Below are 23,517 nucleotides of genomic sequence, written 5' to 3' on the forward strand. Positions count from 1 at the left end.
GAATTTTGGCAAAGTCTGATGATGTTTTGGTTCCCAGTCTTTTATCTGTGATGTATAGCCTCCCCCATCCTCAGACCCCAGCTTGCAAACTCTGCTTTGTGTCCCTGGTTCCCGTCTCCATTTTACCTGTTGTGCTATCACTGGGCCCTCACTTAGAAACATACCTTTCAGTGCTGGAGAATTTTCTGGAGTTATTTCATTTCCCCTCTTGTCTCTTTTGGCCCTTCTGTTATTCAGATGTTCAATCACCTGAACTTAGCCTCTCATTTCCTTTATCTTTTTTTTTTTCCTCCTGAATTTAACTTGTTTGTCTTCTTGCTCTACTTTCTGGAAGTTTTCCTCATCTTTTTCTTCCAACCCTGATACTGAGTTTTCAATTTCTGCTTTCTTATTTTTACTACCCAAGAGAGCTGCTTTCTGAATGTTCCCTTTTTGTGGTAACTGGCCTTGTTTTATGGGTGCCGTCTCTTCCCCTCTAAGGCTGTTTGTGATTTTTGTTAATGTTTTCTTCCTGCATAATTTGTGTCGTCCAAGTTGCTTTTTCCTATTAGATCCCTCAACCAGAGGCTTTCCCTGAATGGCTGAAAGTTATTGGCTGTTGGTTCATACTAAGAAACCGGGACTGTATTTCCAATGTACAATCTTCAGTTTTGATGTGTGTACACCTGTGATATCATTCTCACAATTAAGATAATGAATATTCTATCACCCACAGAAGTTTCCTTGTGTTGTTTATCATTCTCCCGAAGCCCCGGCCCCAGGCAAACACTGATCTGCTTTCTGTCTCCATAAAACAGCCTCCATCTTCTAGGATTTTTATATCAATGGAATCACACAGTATTTACTATTTTTCTATGTCTTCTTTCACTCAGCACAGTGAGTCTGAAATCTGTTTATGTTGCGTTTATCGATACTTCATTCCTGTATATTGCTAAGTATTATTCCATTGAATGGATGCACCACAGTTTATTTGTTTATTCATTCACTTGTTGAGGGACATGTGGATGATTTCCAGGTTTGGCGGTTACAAATAGAGCTGCTATAAACAACTATGTACAACTCTTTGTGTGAATGTGTTTTCGAGGGTTTTTGTTTTGTTTGTTTAGGTAAATACCTAGAAGTGGGATGGACGAGTCATGTGGTAGGTATAGGTTTAAATGTTTTTAGGTAACTTCCGGACTGTTTTCCAAAGTAGTTGTGACATTTTATATAGTCCCAGGAGCAGTGTATGAGAGTTCCTGTTGCTCCATCTCCTGGCCACAACTTGCTATGGCCAGTCTTCTCAGTATACCTTTAATTTGCATTTTCCTAGTGACTGATGATGTTTATAGCATCTGTGTGTTTTTTTATAGCATCTTTTAATATGCTTATTGGCATTCATAAATCATCTTCTGTGATGTGTCATTTGAAATCTTTTGCTAATTTTTTATTGCGTTGTCTTATTACACTAAGTTTTTACAATATAAGAATTTTATTTTTTTCTCCTTTAAAGAATTGAGATCTAATTCACATACCATAAAATCCACCCGTTTAAAGAGTACAATTCAGTGTTTTTTAGCATATTCACAAAATTGTACAGCCATCACCACTATCCAATTCCAAACATTTTCATTCCCCACCCCTCAAATCCCCAGACCCATTTGCAACCATGCCCGCTATCCCTCTCCCCCTAATCCTTGACAATCACGAATATGCTCTCTATCTCTATGGAACATTCGATATAAATGATATCATACAATATGTGATCTTTGTGTCTGGCTTCTTTCACTTGGCATAGTGTTTTCGAGGTTTATCCATGTTATAGTGCGAACTATACTACACTCCTTTTTATGGCCACATCTGTGTGTCCATCCATCAGCTGCGGGACATTTTTTTCCTACTTTGGGGCTATTATGACTAACACCATTATGCAAATTTATGTACAAGTTTCGTGTGGACATATGTTTACTGTTCTCATGAGTAAACACCTAGGAGTCGAACTGCTGTCATAGGGTAATTCTGTGTTTGACTTTTTGAGGAACAACCAGACTGTTTTGCAAAGCAGCTACACCATTTTACAGTCCCACCAGCAGCTTAGGAAGGTTCAGCTTCTGCTCATCCTCACCACACTTGTTATTGTTTTCTTACTCTAGCCGTCCTAGTGGGTGTGAAGTGCTGGCTCACTGTGGTTTTGACTTACGTCTCCCTAATGACTCAGGAGGCTGAGCACCATTGCGTGTGCTTATTGGAAATGTGTGTATCTTCTTTAAAGGAATGTCTGTTCAAATCCTTTGCTTATTTTTAATTAGATTATTTGTCATTTTATTGTTGAGCTGTATATTTATATATTTACAAAGGATCCAAGTCCTTTGTCTGATATATGCTGTGCAGATATTTTCTTCTTGTCTATGGCTTGCCTTTAAAAAAAAAATGGTGTCTCTCAAAGAGGACAGGTTTACAATTTTGATGAAGTCCAGTTTATCAATTTTTTTTTTTTATGTTTTGTGCTTTTGTGTTCTGTCTGAGAAACCTTTGCCTATTTCAAAGATGCAAAGATTTTCCCCTATGGTTTCTTCTAGACATTTTACAGTTTTAGATTTTACATTTAGGTTTGCAGTCTGTTCAGGTTATTTTTGTACATAGTGTGAGGTAAAGTCATGTTTGACATTGAGAATATTTCCAGTTATTCCTTGTTCTATATTATTGCTGTGTACTGACACTTCAGATTCTTTTGTATTTCATGTGAGGCAGAATGGCAGTGGCATTGCCCTACTTTATTAAACTCACCCTGTCCCACACCCCTTATATGAAGGTTTTTCTGCTTTTCGTTTTTTTGTGCTGTTCCTTTTTTAAGAGTCAAGATTCAGAGAGATTTTGTCAATATGGAGTATACTTTTGTGAGTCTATACTGCCACCTTGCTTGCTTTCCCTACATCTTTGACAACACTTGGTATTATCTGACTTTAATTTTTTATTTTTGTTTATTTTATACCGATCTGGATGATGTAAAGGGATCTCTCATAGTTTTATTTTTGATTTCTCTAGTTGTTGGTCTGTTTAAGTATTTCTTCACATACTTGTTAACCATTCCAATTTCCTTTATATGAATTATCTGTTATGGCTATATCCATTTCTCTGTTGATATTTTCCTATAATTCTCTATTTTTCTTCTTGATTTGCAAAAATTCCTTGTATGTGCTAAATTAGAACCCCTTTATAGTTTATTTTATTTGTGTGGTTAAATATAATAGAGATGCAATAACCATGGTCAGTTTTAGAGGTTGCAAACATTTTTCTTCCAATCTCTCACTCATCTGTTAACTCTGTCTTTGGTATTGTTTATTGAGCAGACATCTTTAATTTTTATGTGTTCAAATCCATCATGTTTTCAGCTATACCCTGCTTGTAAAATCTTTACTCCCTCAAGGTAGAAAAGATGTCCTCCTTCATGCTCACCTCTTAGCTTCATAGTTTTACCTTTTCTGTTTAGACATTTACTCCATTAGCTAAGTGTTATGAGGTAGGCACCCAACTTTATTTTTTTTGTCCTGGTTTATCAGCTCTGTGCACTAATCAAGCTAGCACAGCAGCTCAGCAGCCGAGGGGCAGGACGGGGGCCCGAGGATCGCCCCACCTCCCAACTTGGGGGGCAGAGACAGACCTATTTGGTGGTTTTCTCCAGCAGCATAGAGCTGCCAGGGCCAAGAGCTGAATTGAGGCAACATTAGGGTTTTTTTTCTAGGTGTCAGGGTTGGAAGGTCAAGGAGGGAAGGGAGTTCAGGACTGGGCAGGAGGCGGGAGTAGACATGACAAGCCATGAAATGCTGTGGAAGCAAGCGTCTTTGGCTCTGGGGTAAGTGCTTGAGACATGCTCATTACAATAAATGAAAATATGGCCAGGAAGGCGAATGTGTGGGCAGTGACACTGTGCCCAAATGTGCTAGGAGGGGTCCCTCCACTCCCCCACCCTTCTTGGAGTCAGCATAGATCAGGGTAGATGGATGGCAGAGGCTCTGAGAATAATGGCAGTGAGAGTTAGGCCTTGTGGCAGCCACCATTCCACATGGGAAAGGCTGAGTTATCCTCAAGGTGCTGGCCCGCAAGCCAGATAGGTGACACCCCTCACTGTCCAGGGAGGGGGTGGTTGGCAGGAAGCAAGGGATTTAATAGATGTCAATGTGAGAAGGACATTGGAGGACAGGGAACAGGGCCACAGAGAGTGGCTTGTCCCAGGGAAGGGAAAGGTGGAGCTCTCCAGAGGGGCCGAGCTGGTCAAGAGGGCTGTGTAATGCTCCACAACAGTCCTAAGTGCCAGCCATTTGACACGTCAGCCAAGGTTCAGGGCTGACTCACAGGCCTCCCGCCCGTAGCTGCACTGCCCAGAGCTCACAAGGGCCTCTCCAGTAGAGGGGCAGAGGAATGGAGCTCACTGGACCTCCCACCACACTTTTTAGGCCTCAGCCCAGAAGTGACATTTCATTGGCTGGAATGAGTCACATGGCTCTGCCCACCTACAAGATGGCAGGAAGGGCAGACCTCTTCCTGTAGGTGGGAGTCTCGAGACCTGCCACCACCAGTCATGTCTACCAATGGATGTGTAATGCCATGTCCCCAGGAAGGACTGGCTTCCTGCTGAGCCTGCCTGGGCTTCCAGCCCCCCTCACCCCCCACCTGCCCTGCAGGGGAGATGTTGATGAGAGGGCAGACTGCAGCGCCAGCCCAGGGAGGACTGCCTTGCCCTAGGGGCTGTGGGACCAGCTGTGAGGAGGAAGGGGAGGAGGGGGTTGGGTCCCTCGTGCTACCACGGCCCCCTGCCAGACCTAGTTTTCAGGCTTGGAGCTCCCTTCCTTCCCTTGCTCACTAAGTGCACTGTAAGGGGCTTGCACAGGGCAAGAAGTGACTCCAAAAATGGGCGAGGGGGTTATGGGCGATGCCGTGCTGCCTTCGCCCCTCTCTTCTGTTGGTTCTCATCTCCCACAGTGTGGATAGACTTCTGGGACAACTGGGAGAATAACAAGTGTTGTGTGATAAATGTCCGGGCGGGTGAAGTGGGTGAGGTTCCTTGTCCCAGGCACACAGGACTGGGGCTCGCATGGCCGCCCCTCCTTTCAGCAGGGAGGCCGTCCCCTTGGACCCCCACTTGGTAGCCGACAACAGCGGGGCTTAAGGGCTTAGCCCGAGGTCACGTGGCATGTTGGTGGGAGAACCAGGCTGGGAGCCCAGCTCCTGCCGGACCTGACCCTCCCTCACGTCTGGCCTAAGCTCAGCCTGCCCCTGGAGACCACATTTGACACATTAAGACCATCCTTTCAAGAGCGCAGAATCAAGTGTAAATTCCTTCCAACCCCCAGGAGTTACAAACAAGAGGCCTGTGACCTCTAGAGCGATCCAGGAAAGTCAGTGTGCAAACCCAGGAGGCGGGGGTGGGGGCCCAGGGTGTCAGAAGAGTGGAAACAGGATGTGAGCAGAGGGGGCTGTGAGAAGCAAGGTGGCTCCCTGCAAGGGCAGCACCTGGTAAGGCGGTTCTGAACCACGGAAAAAGACCCTGGGCTGCGTGGGAGGCGTCACATCCTGCTCCCCGCTAGCCCCCCTCCCTCCCCCTCCCCGCCCTGCCTGGCTCCTGGCCAGGGCAGAATCAGAGCCCTCCGCGGGGTGACAGGTGAGAAGACAAGAAAGCTCCCTTTTGGAAACATGGGGATTAAATCTTAAGGAGGGCTCCCAGCTCCCCCAGGGAGGCCTGATACCAAAGGACGAAACCAAAAGTGAAGAAGGAACAGGGCATCCAGCCACGCTGATAGAGGACCCGCTTAGCCAGGCTGGGCCAAGAGCAGGAAAAGTGGAACGAAGGCCCATTCCCTCACTTCAGGGGCCCATGTACCAGAGGGTCTCGTGAAGAGGCCTGTGAAGGGCAGAGGGGAGGGTGGGCTCTGGGAGGCCCTGGGAGAGGCCCCTGATTCTGCCTGGATCTGGAAAGGCTTCCTGGAGGAAGTGAGGCCGAAGGGGAGTCTTGAAGGATGGGCAGGTGAGGGGCGAGTAAAGGCATCCCAGGCAGGTAGTGCTAGCCAGCACGGGTCCTGACAAGACACCTGGCCTGAGGCGTGCTGGTCAGTGTCACTAGGGGCCTCTTTTTGCTCACCTGGCCAGAGCCTACCCCGTGGCCTGTTCGGGGCCTATAATCTTCCCTCTGGCCTGGCCTCTCACCAGCATTAACACCTGACATTCTCCTTCCTCATCTGAGCAACCCGCCCATATCCCCACAGCAAACCTGCAGTGTCGCCCCCCCCCCCCCAGCACTCCCCCCCACTTCCCCCTGGCCCCAGCTCTGGTCGTCAACCTCCTGGGGGTTCAACACTTTTCTTTGGATTGGAACCAGACTTACTCCTGGAGTGTTTTCATACATACTTATATAGAACCTAGAGTTTTCTCTTTTTTACAGAAATGGTATCACACTCTGGGAGCTTATTTTGTAACTCAGTTTTCTCAAGTGGACTTGGAGCTGGTTCTGTATCAGTGTGCATATATATGCTTCGTTATTCTTCACAGATGCTTGGTGGGGCTATAAAAATTATGTATTTCATTTCCCCCCAATACAGACAAGGCAGCACTGGAAATCTTTGTACAATCCTCTCTTTGCAGAGTAATACCCAGAAGTGGGGTTACGGGTCAAAGAGCATGTGCTTTCAACATCTGGATGGGTCCTGCCTCAAAAAAGAAGAAGAAGAAGAAGATGAAGAAGATTCCAACTTACACTCTCATCAAAAGGGCACAAGATCCGCATTTACCCACCTCCCCCAGTATGGAACGTTTGCCAACTTGATGGGCCAATAAGCCGTCACCTTGTTCCAGCGGGGAGAGCATGAGTTTTGCGTGTTTACTGGACACTTGCATTTCTTGGCCTGTGAAATCTGTTGCTGTTCTTTGCCCCTTTTCCTGTTCTTGACTGTTTCTTGCTTGTTCTTGGAGGGCCTCACATCTTTGCTTGCCGTCCGCAAACTCCCTTCTCTCCTTCCCCGTTTTGTTTTTCCCACGCTGCCATCTGACATGCTACATGTTTATTTCCTTATTGCCTATCCCCCCTGCCCCATGAGAATGAATTAAGAGTGAATAAGAGCCAGGAGGGCAGGGACTTTTGTCATTTGTTCATTTTATTGTTCCCAGCACCTAGGACAGTGCCTAGCATACAGTTGGCAACCCTTAATTGTTCTATGAATGAATGAATGAATGAATGAATGAATGAATGAATGAATGAATGAATTAACGAATGAGTCAATAATAACCTTTTATCTGTTATTTGTTTTTCAAATATTTTCCCCATAGCTTTCACTTGCCCTTTATTTTGTTTATGGTGAGTTTGATCATACCGAAAATTTTAATGTATGTGAGGTCAAACCTGTTAGTTGTTTCACACATGAGTTTTATATTCTGCATTTTGCTTAATATACAGAGGGTGCCAAAAAATATATATACACATTTTAAGAAAGGAAAAAACTACTAAAATTGTAATACTCAATATATACCAATAACAAAAGATGAACACAAGTCACGTTTGACATCTGCAATTACAAGAGGTGCTCAAAGTAGTTACCATCAGCATCCAGACACTTCTGATTATGGTGAACTATTGCTTGAGCCACGTTGACCAAAGTGTCCACTTGTATACATTTTGGCACCCCCGGTATATTCTGGTATATATTTTGGTCTCATTTTAAGTGATTTAGTCCATGGGGAAGGCATTTTTGTGAATGATGAGATACGGATCAAAAACTTATTTAAAAAAAATGGATCCAGCTGTCCTATTGCTGTGTATTAGAGTCCCATCTTCCCTCTGTTGTTTGAAAGGCTGTCTTTATCACTAGCTGGGCTTTGGGACTTTCTGATTGGTTCCACTGATCCATTTGTTTGTTGCTATTCCAGAACCACACTTATAAAATCACTAGACTTTTGTAGTTTCTTTTTATATCCAGTGGGATAAGTCCCCCCTCTTTGTTCTTAATTTTCAAAAATGGCTTTGCTATTATTGTACAATTTCTTTCTCAGATGAATGTGAAAACTAGCTTGCCGGGTCCCATGAAAACACCTTGTGATTTTGACTGGGCTGTGATGCATTCACAGATCAAGTCAGGTAGGACCTGACTTCCTTATGTCGCCTATTCCTGTTCCTGGGCCATGACACAATGTAGCTCCGTCCTTTCCTTCAGCCAGAATGTATAGCCATCCTCATGTGGGTCTGAAACAGTCCCGTTAAGCTTATTTCTCGGTATCTTACACTTTTTGTTAATATTTTGAATGGCAAAAATTCTCTTACAGTTTCTTGTTGGTGTCCCCAGTGTGTGGAAAAGCAGTGATTGTCATATGAGGGTCTCGTGTCTGGTTCCCTGACTGGTACTTCTTTTTCGTTCTAATACTTGTCAGGTGCTTCTCTTCGATTTTTCTGATGGGCAGTCACATTTCTGTAGATAATGATGGTTTATGCTCTTTCCCCACATCTCTTTCTTGTCTCACAGAGCAGCCAGGCCCCAAAACACAGCCCAGCACCCCTTATGGTGGGCACACTCATTTTCGTCCTTTAGGGAGGGTGTCCTGGAGTTTCACTCCTACTAAGTACGACGTTTGCTGGAGTTAAGAAAACTTCTGTTTTTCTATTTCTGGTGTTCTAAGATTCTGGTTTTCTATTAGTAGCTTGAATGAGTGTGAAATGGCATCAGCTTTTAGACAAGCTTGCTCACTGTGGTAGAGACTGTGGGATTTCAGCTGGGCACGTGGCTACTCAGGATAACAAAAGCCTTCCTTGCAGTTGGCTGTGGCCAGGTGACTACATTCTGGCCACTGGGGTATAAGCAGAAGTGACCGCACCTTCCCGGAAGTGCTATTAAAGTTCTTAAGGGGGCACGTCTTTCTTTGCCCTTTTCTCCTGTCTGCTGTCTGGAATGTTACGTGAAAGCAGGAGCCGGAGCAGCCAGCTTGGACTCTAAAGTGATAGAAATGGAGGCCGTGCACAGCAAAACCACAGAATGGAAGGACCTGTGTCCCTGGGTGCTTAAAGAAGGTGAGCCTCTAGCTGGCCCTGAGCACCTGTGTCTCGACTTACACCTGAGCTAGTATTCCGTCCGCCCAGCCCAATCCCCACGAACACACCTGAGTGCCGACCAGGGATGACACAGGTGAACTTGCATTTTAGAAAGTTCATTCTAGCTGCTATGGGGAGGTGGACAGGTGGGAACCAGGGTAAAGGGTGTGTCTGTCAGTGCCCTTCGGCCAAAGACCACCAGGAACCCACCTGTAGTTGAACAAGTGTCTTATTTGCAGCCAGGGCACTCACACAGCACAGGAAACTGTGTGGGCGTCTCAGTGAGGACATTAGAAAGAACCTGTTACAGGACCCGGGCTGTCCCTATGACTTGCTCTAACAAAGTCTGAGAGACAGACTCCACTCTCGATGGCAGAGCAGCAAAGTGTGTGCTGCTGTTGCTTTCTGCCACCCAGCCAGTCCTACATTTAGGGCTGGGGGAACAAGGAGAGGGCTAGGGCTGTGCAGACGGGCCGTCCTGTGGGGCACAGAGGGACCCAGCCACTGCCCAGATCTTGGTGCCACGGCAGGGAGGATGTGGGGGCCTAAGCACCCAGACTTCCTCCTTCTGCTGGCCCTGGGTGACCCTTAGGTGGGAGAGGGCCAGGAGCCCAGGTGAGGTGTCCACACAGATTGGAGCAGGGAAGGAAAGGGATCTGGAAGAGGGAAGGTCAACAGGACAGCCAGCTCAGCCCCACATCCCAGAGCCCACTCAAAGCCGCTCCGTAAATGTGTGTTGAATGAACACTACAGCGGCCCTGCCAGGCCGGGCCCATGTGTACCTGGGGTCTGGGGCCCTGGGTCTCCAGAAGAAACTCTGGGGTGGATCAAGGAGGTGCAAGAGGGGGTGGGGCCAAAACCAGTGGGCGGACCCCCAGGTTTGTCCTCAGTTATGGGAGGGCAGCCCTGGACCTGGGGAGTGGCAGGGAGACAGGCCATTTCTGGGGTCTCAGCTTAGGTCAGGACTGCCCTTTGTCCTCAGAAGCCAGCCCACTTTCCCACACTCATGAGTCTGTTGTTCCCTAATTATTTACATTATTTAAACACAGGCAGTCCTTCACAGTTTCTAAAGTGTCTTCCGGGATGGTGGCTCACTCAATTCCCACAACAGTTGGCCCCTTCCCCAGGGGCGGCTGAGGCTGAGTGACTCACAGAAAGGCCGGCCTGGCCAGGAAGGGGAAGGCACAGTAACTGTTGGTATACAAGCAGTTTCTGTTTTCCTTAGTTGCCTGGGCTGTGGCTGGCCTCTTCTCTGCTGGGACTTGTTGCCCTCACTGGGCTCAGTCTGGGGGAACTGCCCTAGCTCCTTGCAGGGTGGGGGCGTGGGGTGTGCCCCTCCTGGCCTCTCCTCAGAACTTCCAGGCTGCTGGACACTGCTTTATCCTGTGACCCCCAGGCCCATGCAGCTACCTCACTGCCCTGGACCGTTCCTTCCCCTGGGCTGCTGGGGCTCTGGATGGGGAGGTGGGAGGTCACTGAGGACATGCCCATTGGCCCCTCTGTGACCCGCTCCACAGCCCCACAGCTTGACTTTGGCAGGGCCACCCCTGTGGTGGGGTACGGGGGCCCATGGCTCTGCATGGGGGCGGAGGGCAGGGAGTGCTGATCCCGGCAGCCTGAACAAGACCAGTCCTCCACCAGCCAGGCCCCTGCCCTGGATGTGGCCTTGTAGGACTCACTTCCCCCTTTGGGCCTCAGTTTCCTCATCTGTAAAGTAGGGTTGATGAAAATCCCCAGGGTGAGGCCTGGGTGAGGCAAGCCGGGGAGGGAAGGCAGGGTGCCTGAGGTGCTGCGTACCTGCCTCCTTCACCATGCTCCTGTGCCTGGCACCGAGACTCACAGATCAGAGAGGCAGGCGGCCAGCGGCAGCTGAGCGTGGACTCCTCCCAGCTGCAGGCCTTTCTGGCTGCTGCACAAGACGCCTCCCCAGGCCACCCCCCCATGCCCTCTGGGGGTCCTCCTGGGCATGGACCACACACCCTCCCGGCCCTCCTGTGTCCCAGGTGTCCCGCCCCTGCCCTCAGCACCCAGATCAGCATGGGGGAGGCTCCAGCCACTTGGGTTTCCAGCATAATGAGGAGTGTCTTTGGGGCTGCGCCCTGGGACCCATAGTCTCATCTGGCCTACCTCACTTGGCTCACTGCTGTGTGGTCTTACAGCCTGGCTAGCTGGCCCCATGATGGCAGGAACACCAGGGGTCTGGGCATGCCTGGCCCCTGCAGGCCGCGGGAACCTGGTGTAGGTCACTGCTACCCTTTCTGGACTTCCCTCCAGGGCCTTTACTGTCTCAGATGAAATTCGAGGCCTGCCCCTGCCCCTGGGGAAACTGAGGCACTCACTCCTTGCCCAGGCCCTGCTGTGCATGAATCAGGCTGGCGACAGGGTCAACAGCTACACCCCAGGAAGGAGCAAGACCAGCAGCGATAACCTTTCCTGGTTGGGGTGCTCGAGAAGGGCCCACGAGGATGTGGCCCGGCCCCGGGGCAGCTCTGGCTGGTTTCCTCTCCCTGGAGCAGGGTTCTGACTTGGGGCAGTGGGTGGGCTCCCAGGGATTACGTCATGTCAGCGGGGGTGATAGCAAAGCCCAGTCCCCAGTGAAGGGTCCCGGGACCCCCAGAATAGGGCCTGATACCCAGGGGAACTTTGCCACTTTATTTGCAAAGCCAAAGACTAATACAGGCTCTTGTTTTAGCCTCAGAGTCTCCCAGCTGATCGCCCCTCCGTGGAACAGCACTGATGACGATGACGATATGTGTGTGTGTCCAGGACGCCAGGCCCTGAGAAAGGGCCTTGCTTGGACTCCCATGGTCTGAGCCACTTCCTTCTGGGGCAGTGTGGACGGAGTGGGGTGGCCTCCCAGGGAAGGGGATGTCACACATGAGTTGTTTGAATGGGAAATACACTTAGGGACTTGTGTGCAGGCTGGAGTGTTCCATGTCCGACGCAGGCGGGCACTTGTGGGCAGGGCTCCTCTCAGGGCTACTGGTCACATTGGCAGGTGTGCGGGCCACACGGGGGGGGTCATGTGGGACAGTGCGGTGGGCCCAAAACTAGGGCTGGGCCCACAGGTCTGTGGACTGGCCCCTGGGGCCACTGGGGTGGGGGGACTGCTCATGGAGGGGCTCGTGTGTGCTGTTGGAGCCTGAGAGGACACCCAGTGTCCATGGGTGGTGGGAAGGTGACTGGGTTTGTCATGTGTGGTGTGCGTGGCACCATGTGTGCAGGGACAGGCATGTGAGTGTATGAGTGTGTGTGCACGTGTGTGCGTGTGCACGGCCTCCCTGGTGCCCAGGGTGGCTCTGAGAAGAGGTGGCTTCTGCTTTTATAGGAGTGTCATCTTCAAGGGCACAATCGGATGATCTGGGACCTTAATCCTCCCTAATCCTCTCCAGACACTTCTCCCTGGCATCCACCCCCCAGCCATCTGGGCTGCTAATCCAGCCTGGGCCCCAGTGCCATCAAGCACCATCCCCTCCAGCCCCCAGCTCCATTCTGGCCGTGACCAGGCCACTTCCTCTCTTTGCCCGTTTCCCTCACATGAGCCAAGTCAGTGCCCCTCTCCCAGCTTGTCTAGCTGAGTCGGGTGCGGTAAGCACACTTGGCAGCTGGCACCCGGAGCTGGCTCCTGAGTCGCTGTCTCCAGAGCAGGATTCGGGACAGTGCTCAGGGGCAGGAGGAAGGGGCGGAGCCTGGGCCTCACCCTTCCGTAGTCAGCTGGCCCCTCTGCTCAGCCCCAATCTGGGAGCCCTCCACTGCTCTGTCCACGATTCCTGTTGGTTCTCCCCCACCGGATCCGGGCTCCCTCTTCATTTTCATGGTCACTTTCAGTCCATCACCGTCCTCTGAACCACTGCGACAGCCCTGATCTCTCCCTGCAGCCACTCCTGCTCCCACGTCTGTTCTCCACCCACAGTGGGAGGGACTGCTCGGGTGTCCATCAGACGCTTCACCGGGTCGTCAAGAACTTCTGATTTGGCCTTTCAGTCAAATCAGACCCTGTCAGAGACCAGGCCCAACGGGGGCGCTTCTGGGCCTGCAGCTCTCCTGTTACCAGCTCCTCCCGGCCTGCCAGGTTGTCCCCCACTCAGGACTTTTGTCCTTGCCCCTGCCTCTTGGACAGCTCTCCCCTCCTCAACCCTGTTACAGCTCCAAGGCTGTCTCCTCCCAGAGGGCCCCTGCTCCACTCATTGCCCTCTGGGTACCTACCCTTGTCTGACATCACCTCAGTTTTTATTTACTTGTCTCTCTCTCTCTCTCCCCCTGCAAGGCCAGCCCCGGGGCAGGAACTTTGTCTGTCTTGTTGGCAGTGCACCCCCAGCACCGAGCACAGAGCCTGGTGCTCAGTATATACCTGGTGCACGAACCAGTGCAGCCTGCCTAGGGCTCTGAGCTGTGGGTGGCCAAATTTGCCCTTGAACCCAGGACATCTCGCTCCTGTGCAAGTTACATGGGGCAATTCCACTCACATACTGGTGTGTTTATAATCTGGAACCATCCGTCCTCTGCTCTGGAGATGCGAGGGTACCTCCTCTGCCCTGGCGCCAGGGCAAGTGGGGGTGAGGGGTCCAGCAGAGCCCCGCCCTGACACTGACCTCTGTCCAACATTGTGGATTTTCAACCTCCTATGTAATCACTTTCTCTGGGAGTGATGGCTGTGCTTCCCAGTGCCCTGTGAGTTGTGGTATCCCCAGGGCTCAGAGCTGAGCATGGAGATGGCACGGATGCAGTAAAACCAGCGCGGTCCTCCTGGATGGTGGCCGGTGTGGCCAGAGCCCAGCCGAGAGGGCGGAGACAGAGGGGAAGAGCCTGGGTGGCGAGGGCAGGGCCTGGATTTGGGGGCAGGATGGATAGGCACAAAATTGTGAATTCAGTCTCTGGTTCCAGCACCTACCAACCGTGACAGTTTGGGTCAGTTAGTTGACCTCTTGGTGCCTTGGTCCCCATTTGTATTTGGGGTGTCAATAATTCCCACCTTTTGGGGTTCTTGGGGGTTTTAGAAGGAGGGATGTGTACATGGCAATCATTCAATCAGTGTGAGTTGCTGTAGTGTCTTTATGAAGAGAGATGGGACCTGGCAGGAGAGGTACGCTGGGGAAAGGGGTGGATGCAGGACACGGGGCCTGCAGACCCTGCCCAGAGGCCAATCTAGTGCTTAACACCCGGTCCTCCATTTACTGCTGTGTGGTCTTGATTCTCCATCTACAAAGCAAGGGTAATGAGGCTGCCAAAGCCTAGATGCAGTAATGCCTAGAAGGCACCTGGCACAGTGATAGTCAGTTCTATTGTTTAATGAGGGCACAGAGAGGTTAACTCACTTGTCCAAGGCCACACAGTGAGGAAGCAGCCCCACTGACCAAGGTGAAGTGGTTCCTGAGACCCAATGGCTCCCTGATAAACACCGCTGCCCAAACAAACACCTCTGCCCAATCATTACACTGGTGACAGAGCTCTTCCTTTTTTTTCTTTTTTTAATTTTTATTGGGGAATATTGGGGAACAGTGTGTTTTTCCAGGTCCCATCAGCCCCAAGTCAAGTCATTGTTTTCACTCTAGTTGTGCAGGGCACAGCTCACTGGCCCACGTGGGAATCGAACTGGCGACCTTGGTGCTTTGAGCACTGCGCTCTAACCAACTGAGCCAACCAGCTGCCCCGACAGAGCTCTTCCTCAACCACCTCAGCCAGGGACGCCCAGCTGTCAGCGTGAGAACTGACTGGTTCACTGGTACCACGGGTGGGGGTCCATGGGTGTGCTGGGGGTGGGTGCGTGCCAAGGAAGAGACCAGGTACACCCAGGAGTGTGGCCAAGCCCAGGTCCCGTTGATGGACACACCTGTGCTGCAGGAGGGACCCCGACCAGAGGAGCCAGCTCCAGCCTTGGCAACAGGACTGGCTCTCTCAGGTCCCCTTCCTTCAGGCCGTGGCCTCCTGTCCCCTCCGCCCCAGGAGACCAGAATGCACAAACAGCACTGTGCCAAAGCTGGAAGGGGCTGCAGGGACCCTCACCTTGGCAATGTATCCTGACTCTATCGTCTCCTACCTTATCACACTTACTAACATCTCTGGGTACCACCTGTACCATTCAACTCACTTGTTACAAACCTCAATGTTATTTTAAAATGAAACTATGTCATTACTCTAGGTGGAGAACTAGGCTTACTTGCCAGGAATACAACATAAACACAAAAATAAATGTCACTGAATCAGTGAGGTCACCTCCCCAAGGACAGTGCTTTGTGATTTTCTGCTGTGTCCCCAGCACCCCCAACCCGACCTGGCACCTCATAGATGCTCAAAGTACAACTTTTGAATGAGGGGCTGAGTAAATGAACAAAAGAATAAACTCAGAAAGGAATGAGTGACCTAGAATGGATGCTTGGGGAGGACACTGAGCCTGTTAAAATAAGGAAAAGCAAAGATTCAAGAGGCATCAGAGCCACAACAGCCCCAGGTGGAGACTTTCTTCTTGTTGTGTTCACTGTGTCCAGCAAGGCTGCCCAAGTGTGCACCTGCCTACATACACACGTGAAATGACACACGTGTGGGGACAGACCCCAGCCCCTCAGCCACGTGAGGGCTCACTTCTGAGCCGGGCTTGCTGAGGGCTGGGTGCTCCAAGCAAACTCCCGCCGTTCTCCCCACTATGAACAGAACCATCTTCCACAGAGCACCAAGTCACCATCTTCGCCTGGCAGGAGTCTGTGGGGGTGGCTGAGCTTAGGGCAGAGGCCAGGCACAGGAAACCTGACGTCATCCTGACTCACTGCTCAGCAGGGCTGGGGTGGCTGTCATTCGTCACTCTTACCTTCGTAACCGTAACCGGCCTTGGCCTAAGGATCGGAGCCCCACCATTCATCTCTTCCTCCCTCCCTGGGGCATCTGCTTGGGATGTGGGTTTGGAGGATGAGGAAGGGGAGCGCAATAGGGGTAACCAGGGCACAGAGCCCAGCGCCAGTGCCACACATCCCGTGTCATGACTGTGGACTGGAAACTGCTCTGCGTGGGGGCTGGGCGTATGCTGTGGGGCAAGGAAAGGCCAGGGATCCCAAGGCAGGGGGCCAGGGACACAGCCAGCTGTCAAAACAGATGGTTACAAAGAAGAACACCAAATCATCATGGGTTGCAGTTGGGTATTTTAATTAAAAACAAAAAACAAAAACTGAGCTCCAAACTTATTTGATAGTGTCTGCTTCGAAACAGCCAGGCGAAGAAAACAAAAAAACAAAAAACCTCTTGAGTCTGGCACACACCTGCTGCTGTCCCCTTACCATCTAGTGATGGGAGGGGGTCCTCCCTTGGGGACCTGGAGCCTGTGGGCATCTGGTCTAAAGAGACCCCTCCTCCCACTATCCTCCACCCAGGTGACCAGAGCCCCACTTCGCCTCTGTCAGGGAGAGTAGAGGTCCTTGAGGAGGTGGCAAAGGGGACAAAACATCCGTACCATGACTCACCATGGGTCGAGGGATCGTTAGTCAGAGCAGAAGTGGGGTGGGACGTGGGCTATATTCTCTTCCCCTCTCTTCTTCCCCAGGCCTCCAGCTTTCACATAGTTATGGGGGTGGGGGCTACCCCAGTTTGAATGGGGGAAGGGGAGCCCCTCCTTTATGGTGAAGTCAGGCCTCCTTGAGCCTGCATTCTAAAGCTGAAAAGGGACAGCCCCAAAGCAAGTGGCATTGTGGGGGTGACATACACACAGTCACTACAGGCAGAAATCACTGCTGCTGGCCAGAGCAGTGAGCAGGGCCCTCGGGCCTGTGACATGACAGCAAAGCACTCCCACTCACATAGTGGAACAGGCTCAGTCCAGTGTGGATTCCAGGGCTTGGCGCCCCCACACTGCCGAGCTGATTTCCTCCTGAGGCAGGACCCCAGCTGTCCAGTTCTCTCTCCTTCTCCTCACGGAGCTGGAAGGCCAGGGTTCCCAGCACATGGATGATGCCAGTCCCATGATCACCAAACCTGGGCCTATCCTTTTGCATGCTCTGTAATTTGCCCTTGGAATCAGCTATTAAGTCACCTGCCGGAGGCCGATGCCAAAGATAAGGCCCGTATCGGCCTCTGGCATCTGTGGCCCAGACTCCCTGGCTCTGCTGTGACTTGGCCACATCAGCCTCCACACTGCCTGATAGGGAGGACAGAGCACTGCAGGTGCCCAGGCTGCAGCGTGGCCCCATAGCCTTGGAACCAGTGTGGGTGAGCAGCTGGTCTGTTATGAGCTCCCGTCACTGGGGACACTGAGGCACGAGAGGGTGACGTGGCCCCGATCTTTGGCATCTCTGGGGCTTTTTCTTGACCATGTCCCCTCTGCTCCATGGCACACAGAAGCTGCAGATTCTGTGCTGTCTCAAGCATCGCAGACCTGCATATAGAGCTGCTCCGACAACGATGTATCACTCCCAGTGGAGGGCTGCAGGATGCCTGCAGCTGGCTCCTGGCTGTAACCTGCCAAGACAATGTACACATAGAGGTCTGCAGGGGAGTTGGGGGGATTTTACAAAGGGCACGGAGCAGTGACTCAGGGGCAGTGGGGCGGAGGGGGTTGGGTTTTAAACTCCCATGCAGCTAGAGGTGGGGGTGGGGCAGCTCCAGGACACTACCCCACCCACCAGAACTTCTCTGCTTCAGTTCAGATCCCCACGCACACCTGGGTCTCACCACATCCGGCCCCAGAGCTGGCGGCTGGGGTGGGGGGCAGAAAGGGTGTGGATTGCCCAGCTCCCCCTTCTTATTGCTCTTGGCAGTTGCTCAAGTGTCAGCCCTGGGCCTCTGCTGTCCAGAGGTCTGCTGCAGGCCTAGGGAGGCTGAGCAGGTGAGGGACGGGAGTAGAGGAGGCAGATTCTGGTAGTTCTTCTCCCTCTTCCCCTTGGGGAGGCTCCTGAAATTCCCGTGAGGCCCTGGGAGAGCCCAGCAGCGTCAGCAGAGTTCCCCTTCAGAGGTGGCCTGTGCCTTGGGGAAGTGCTTTGCCCTGGGCCCTGGGGTTTCCCTGGGCTCCCAGGGAAGAAGCCTTGCCCCACTCCTACTAACTGGAAACTCACCATGGGCCTCCTGCCTTCCACCCCCCACCCCCTCCTCTCACACAGGCTGGGGTCCTCCTCACTCGGATGCACAGGGTCTTAGCCTCAGAAGACCTTGTTCTAGCCTAGCTTGGCCACTAATCTGCTGCCCAACCCCGAGTGTTGGTCTCAGTCCTGAAATGGGGGAGGGGAGGGGAAAAATCAAGTCCTTCCTGCCCAAAGTCTCTAAGTAGGAGAGAGACGGTGCACCCTCCAGTGCAGTAATCACCGGTGGCAGCAGGCTTGTCAATTTTGTGACAAATTCCTCGGGGGAACATCCTGGGAGGGGCAGGGAAAAGTGAGAGCAAACGGGGCGAAGGGCACCGCGGCCCGAAGTCCTTGGGAAGGGGTATGTGCATCTGATAAGCCAATCCCCGAGGACTGAGCAGAACGCGCTTCCTTGGGCCCCACTGCCCCTGGCACACACCCTTTCTCAGGAGCTGGTCCCCCATCCTCCCCCAGCGTCCCCGCCCCCAGTCCCAGGCCGCCCCGCCTGCGCCCGCGTGAGGTCGCGGGGGCGGCGCCGGCGCCTTCCTGCTCTGCCCTTGTATGGTGACCCGGGGGGCGGGCCAGGCTATTTTAAGGCTGGACTGCCGGGGCCCGCCTTAACAGACGGGGAGCCGCGCGGAGAGCCCGGGGAGCGGGAGTAGAGGGAAGCGAGGGGAAGCGCAAGAAGAGACCGGCATTATGGGGCTGGAGGCGGTGCGCGAGGTGGAGTGCGAGACGCTAGGCGCGCTGCTGCGGGAGCCGCGGGAGGCCGAGCGCACGCTGCTGCTGGACTGCCGCCCTTTCCTGGCCTTCTGCCGGCGCCACGTGCGCGCCGCGCGGCCGGTGCCCTGGAACGCCATGCTGCGGCGCCGCGCGCGTGGCCCGCCAGCCGCGGTCCTCGCCTGCCTGCTGCCCGACCGCGCGCTGCGGGTTCGTCTGGCCCGCGGGGAGTTGGCGCGCGCTGTGGTGCTGGACCTGGCCGGCACCTCTCTGGCCGCGCTGCCGCCCGACGGCCCGGCCCGAGTGCTGCTGGCCGCGCTGCTGCACGAGACCCGCGCCGGACCCGCTGCAGTGTGCTTCCTGCGAGGTGAGCGCCCAGCCCTCCCGCGAACTGTGCCCGTGCCCTCCTCGCCCAGCTGCGTCCTGCCCACCCCCTGGCTCAGCCCTCCCACCAACCGTGCCTGGCCCTCCCCGCAGGAGGCTTCGAGGCCTTCCAGGCCTGCTGTCCCGACCTGTGCTCTGAGTCCCCTGCTCCGGCTATGCAGCCTGCTGGTGTTGAAAACAGCCGCTCAGACTCCAGGGCTTCTTTCTATGATCAGGTGAGTTGAGATCAAGGCTCTTGTCACTGTCCTGTGTGCCTGGCCTGGGTGGCTCCTGAACGCCTCTGTGTGTCTATGGATGTCTGCAGCCTATTCTGGGGCTGGGGGGTGGGAACGTGTGTGTCTGTGAGTATCTACCTCTGTGTCCCCTTGTGTTCTCGAACTCCCGAGTCTGATCCGGGCAGGCCTGGGTGGAGCAGACCTTACTCGTGCCTCTCCCCCTCCAGGGTGGCCCTGTGGAGATATTGCCCTACCTGTTCCTGGGTAGCTGTAGCCACTCATCGGACCTGCAGGGGCTGCAAGCCTGCGGCATCACCGCTGTCCTCAACGTCTCCGCCAGCTGCCCCAACCACTTTGAGGGCCTTCTGCGCTACAAGAGCATCCCCGTGGAGGACAGCCAGATGGTGGAGATCAGTGCCTGGTTCCAGGAGGCCATAGGGTTCATTGGTAGGAAGGGCCTCAGCGCCAGGACGGGAGGGGTGGGCACGAGGGGTTTAGGGGAGGAACTAGGGCTGGGTCTTCTCCTTGTGCACCTTCCTGCCTGAGCCTCGCCCATCTCCTTTGCAGACTCGGTGAAGGACAACGGGGGCCGGGTACTGGTGCACTGCCAGGCGGGCATCTCACGCTCAGCCACTATCTGCCTGGCATACCTCATACAGAGCCACCGCGTACGGCTGGACGAGGCCTTTGACTTTGTTAAGCAACGGCGGGGGGTCATCTCCCCTAATTTCAGTTTCATGGGGCAGCTGCTACAGTTTGAGACTCAGGTGCTGTGTCACTGAGACAGGGCCAAGACACACAACTGCCTCTGGTCCCTGGGCAGCTGACTGGGACGACCGGGCTCCTCTCAGGCCCCGTCAGTCTGCGTCACCTCAGGAACAGCTTCCCCTTCCTCGGAGCTTGGAAAGCCCACCAGTGGGGGCGCTGGGAGTGCAGGGATCCTGGACTCGCTTACCTGGTGCTCTTCTGCTAGGGGCCCAAGGTCCGGCCCTTATTCAGAAATGAGAATGGAGGCTTTGTCTGCTTCCCTCCTCCTCCCCCATCCTCTGGCAGAAGCTAACTGGACTCTACACCCATGGACCCACTGGTCCCACCATCATTTTGAAGCCCTTGGCAGCCTGAAAGCCCCAAGGAACAAGCTGTGACAACCAGGAGCCCCATCTGGGGATGGCACACCGGGGCCTGGAACCTGAGCCTCTGGGGCACTGGGCTCAGAGAAGTGACGCATCCCTTGTGTGTGGACCCCTTGCTTGCATATGTTTGGGAGCATTGCAGGCTGGTGCTGGCCCAGGAAAGTTATTTGTGTTCAACTGACATTTAACACTCCCTCCCCAACTTCCTTCCAGCCCTGTGGGCAGGGCCTGGAAACTTAGCACTTTATATTTATACAGAATCTTGAGGATGTGTTAATAAAATACTGTTTTGTTTAAAAAAACAATTTCTCAAGCCTTTGGTCTTAAGGCAATGCCTGAGAAAATGCTCCAAAGCTGTTTCTTAAGCAGAGCTTACCTTTCTTTGTGCAGAGTGGGGGGCGAGGGGGAGGGTGAAGGCCTGGGAGGGGCAGGGAGGGAGGAAGGTGAGGGGGGCCCTCAAGGGCAGCAGGCTCCCTCCCCCTCCTGGCCCCAGCTCTCCTGGGCTAGTGGCTTTTCCAGGGCAGTGTCCTGTCTCATCTGGGAGAGGTGATTTCTGGGAGGCTGGCTCCAACCTATTTCTGTTACTGGCTTTGGTCCTGTGTCCAGGACTCAACTGGCCCCATCCACACGCTCCATTTCCTTTTAGGAGCATGTGGATAGGTGTGTGTGTGTGTGGGTGTCCTGTGGGTGTGATGTCTTGTTCTTGGCCTGTACACACCTACATTCAGGTGTGTGGGTGTTCCTGTATCCTGCATGTGTCTGGTGTGCGTGTGCCAGGCCTCTACTTGCCCCCCGTCAAGTAGCACCACCTCTCCACTGTACATCCCCAGCCTGGACCCCAGGTCCCATAATGCCTGTCCATGCTAGGTCCAATGGCAGCCCATTCCAGAGCTCTTTGTCCCCAGAAGGCAGGTGGCCTAGTGTCTGATGCAGAGGACGTGTCACCTGGGGTGGGCTTCATTGCCTTTACACTGGCCCAACTAGCGTGTCTTTACTGAATGTTGGTTACGAGCCCAGAATGTCCAGGGAGAATGAGGTATCTGGGGAGACATGAGACAGGGCCCAGCCAAACCAGAGGGGAGAGTGCCTGCCAAGGCTACGGGAGGGGTTCCCCCCAGAGGCCTGAGGACGGCTCTGTGAGAGCCCATCCTGCTTCAGCCTCCATTCTGACATTCCCTGACACTGGGGCACTCGGAGTGTCACCTTGCTAACTGTATTTTGTCCTTCCAAACAGCTCAAGGGTCTCCCTGCAGAAAGCCATCTGTTACTCGGGGCTTTCTGAGTGCCTGGGGGACACACTTCAGTGGGACAGTGGGGTTTGTTTACTTATTTTTTCTTTTTTTAAGATTTTGGCTATTTGGTTATTTTTCTATTATGTCTATCTTAAGTTGGCAGTGTAGCTTTTGATGGTTAGGGGGGCCAGTTTTGCTTTACCTTGCTGTATTTCAGTTTCCTTGTCTGTAAAATGGGGTTTTACCATTAGCCCCCACCTGTCAGGGTGCTGTTGGGAATTACACAGTGAATCCATGTTAAGCTCCTGCACCTGCACCTAGTAGGTGCTCAGGAAGTGTTAGCTTCCAAAGGCCCAAGAGGTGAAGGTTTTCAGGTGTGTAGTTGTGCCTTTTGTCCAGGCTGGATCTCACGAGGGCAGGGGCTGCGGTCTGATTGGCCCCATGCCTGGAGTCTGGCACAGGAGGACACTTTCTCCATGAGGTCCAGTGAAAGACAATACCCTGTCCCTCGCTTCCCATGCCATGCCTCTTCCCTCTGCTCCCTGGGGAGAAAAGCAGAGCTGGGATGGCCCTAAAGGCTTCCTCAGGCCCTGAGTGGCCCTTGTTTGGACCTGCCCACAACCACAAGCCCAGCTCCAGTGGTGGGGGTGGCATCAGGGGCCCTGAGCCATTGGGCCTTCCCACCTACCCTCACACCCACCGCAGCCCGTCCTGTGTCTACCCCACCCCACCCTTCCGCTCCACCTTCCTCTCCTGGGTTTTTAAGTTCACCTTCCAAACAAACTGCATTCCTCCCTCCCCACCTTCCTTTTTATTTATTATACAATTTTATTGTGCTAAAAGAATATGTAACATAAAATTTACCGTCTTTATTCTTTTTAAGTGTATAGTTAAGTAATGTTATGTGTATTCACACTGTCGTGCAATGGAACTCCAGAACTCTTTTCATCTTATAAAACTGAGACTCTGTCCCCATTAAACTACTCCCATTCCCCCGCCCCGACAGCCACCATCCCACATCTGTCTCGGAATCTATATACCTCCTATCAGTTAGTCACTCAGTGCCTGTCCTGTTGTGACAGGCTTGTTTCACTCAGCATAATGTCCTCAAGATGACTGGCGTTTCTTAACAAAGACTCTCTCCACCTGAGCGGGATAATTATCGGTTACTAGGATGATTTTGCCTAGCTCTCATCTGTAGGGTCAGCTCTGTGCCTCCTCACGTGTGCTAGTACCCTGCCTGGTAAAGGGGCGTGTCTCAGCACGTTCTCCCTGATTCGATTCCTATTTTTAATTTTTTAATCTTTTCTTCTTTTTTAAAATTCAATTTACGGTGGTAACATTGGTTAATAATATTAGATGCATTTCAGGTGTGCAACGTTATGATTCTATATCTGTGCACTCTAGTGTGTGTGGCCACCACCGGAAGTCTAGTTTCTTCCCTTACCGTGTTTTTGACCCTCTTCACTCTTCTCCATTTGATTCCTGCTTTTTGAGAAACGCTGGATTCCAGGCCAGGCAGGATGAGGTGCTGTCGTGCAGGGTGTCATGCGGGGTCTCTGCTCCCGCTCCCTGCACAAGAACGCAGGATGTGGCCCAAAAGGAACACCCACGGAGCCATAGGTAGGGGAGACACACCATTATAGTTTCACTGGAGGCTGGATTTACACAACGTGAGACCTGCTGTCCGCTTTTCTGCCAACCGACTGACTCCCCTCGACTCTGCCGTGCAATCCTTGCCAACCACCA

General features: G+C 52.8%; 2 protein-coding genes across 5 annotated transcripts in view; both read left to right on the plus strand.

Annotated features, from left to right (window-relative positions):
- The window catches only part of STARD7 (StAR related lipid transfer domain containing 7), a 44,065-nt gene extending 32,099 nt beyond the window's left edge, over window positions 1-11,966 (plus strand). The window contains exons 7-9 of one of the 4 annotated variants that reach the window (XR_012496473.2): window positions 6,616-6,773; window positions 8,924-9,025; window positions 11,739-11,966. Coding sequence is in view for 2 of the 4 variants with exons in the window: in XM_088795939.1 (XP_088652065.1) it covers window positions 6,616-6,807 (192 nt within the window). In the remaining 2 variants the exon portion in view is untranslated. Of the gene's footprint in view, window positions 1-6,615 lie in introns of all 4 variants that reach the window. The other 3 variants (XR_012496471.2, XM_088795940.1, XM_088795939.1) reach the window with 3 other exon arrangements.
- A 6,493-nt stretch (window positions 11,967-18,459) lies between these two features.
- DUSP2 (dual specificity phosphatase 2) lies at window positions 18,460-20,851 on the plus strand. The gene is made up of 4 exons (XM_019726032.3): window positions 18,460-19,171; window positions 19,282-19,403; window positions 19,631-19,850; window positions 19,971-20,851. The coding sequence occupies exons 1-4, from the start codon at window positions 18,784-18,786 to the stop codon at window positions 20,183-20,185; spliced, it is 945 nt and encodes a 314-aa protein (XP_019581591.1). The 5' UTR covers window positions 18,460-18,783; the 3' UTR covers window positions 20,186-20,851.
- Window positions 20,852-23,517: the final 2,666 nt, after the last annotated feature.

The sequence above is a fragment of the Rhinolophus sinicus genome, chromosome 2 (genome assembly GCF_057876585.1).
Source record: "Rhinolophus sinicus isolate RSI-liver-muscle chromosome 2, RSI-T2T, whole genome shotgun sequence".
Taxonomy (NCBI): Eukaryota; Metazoa; Chordata; class Mammalia; order Chiroptera; family Rhinolophidae; genus Rhinolophus; species Rhinolophus sinicus.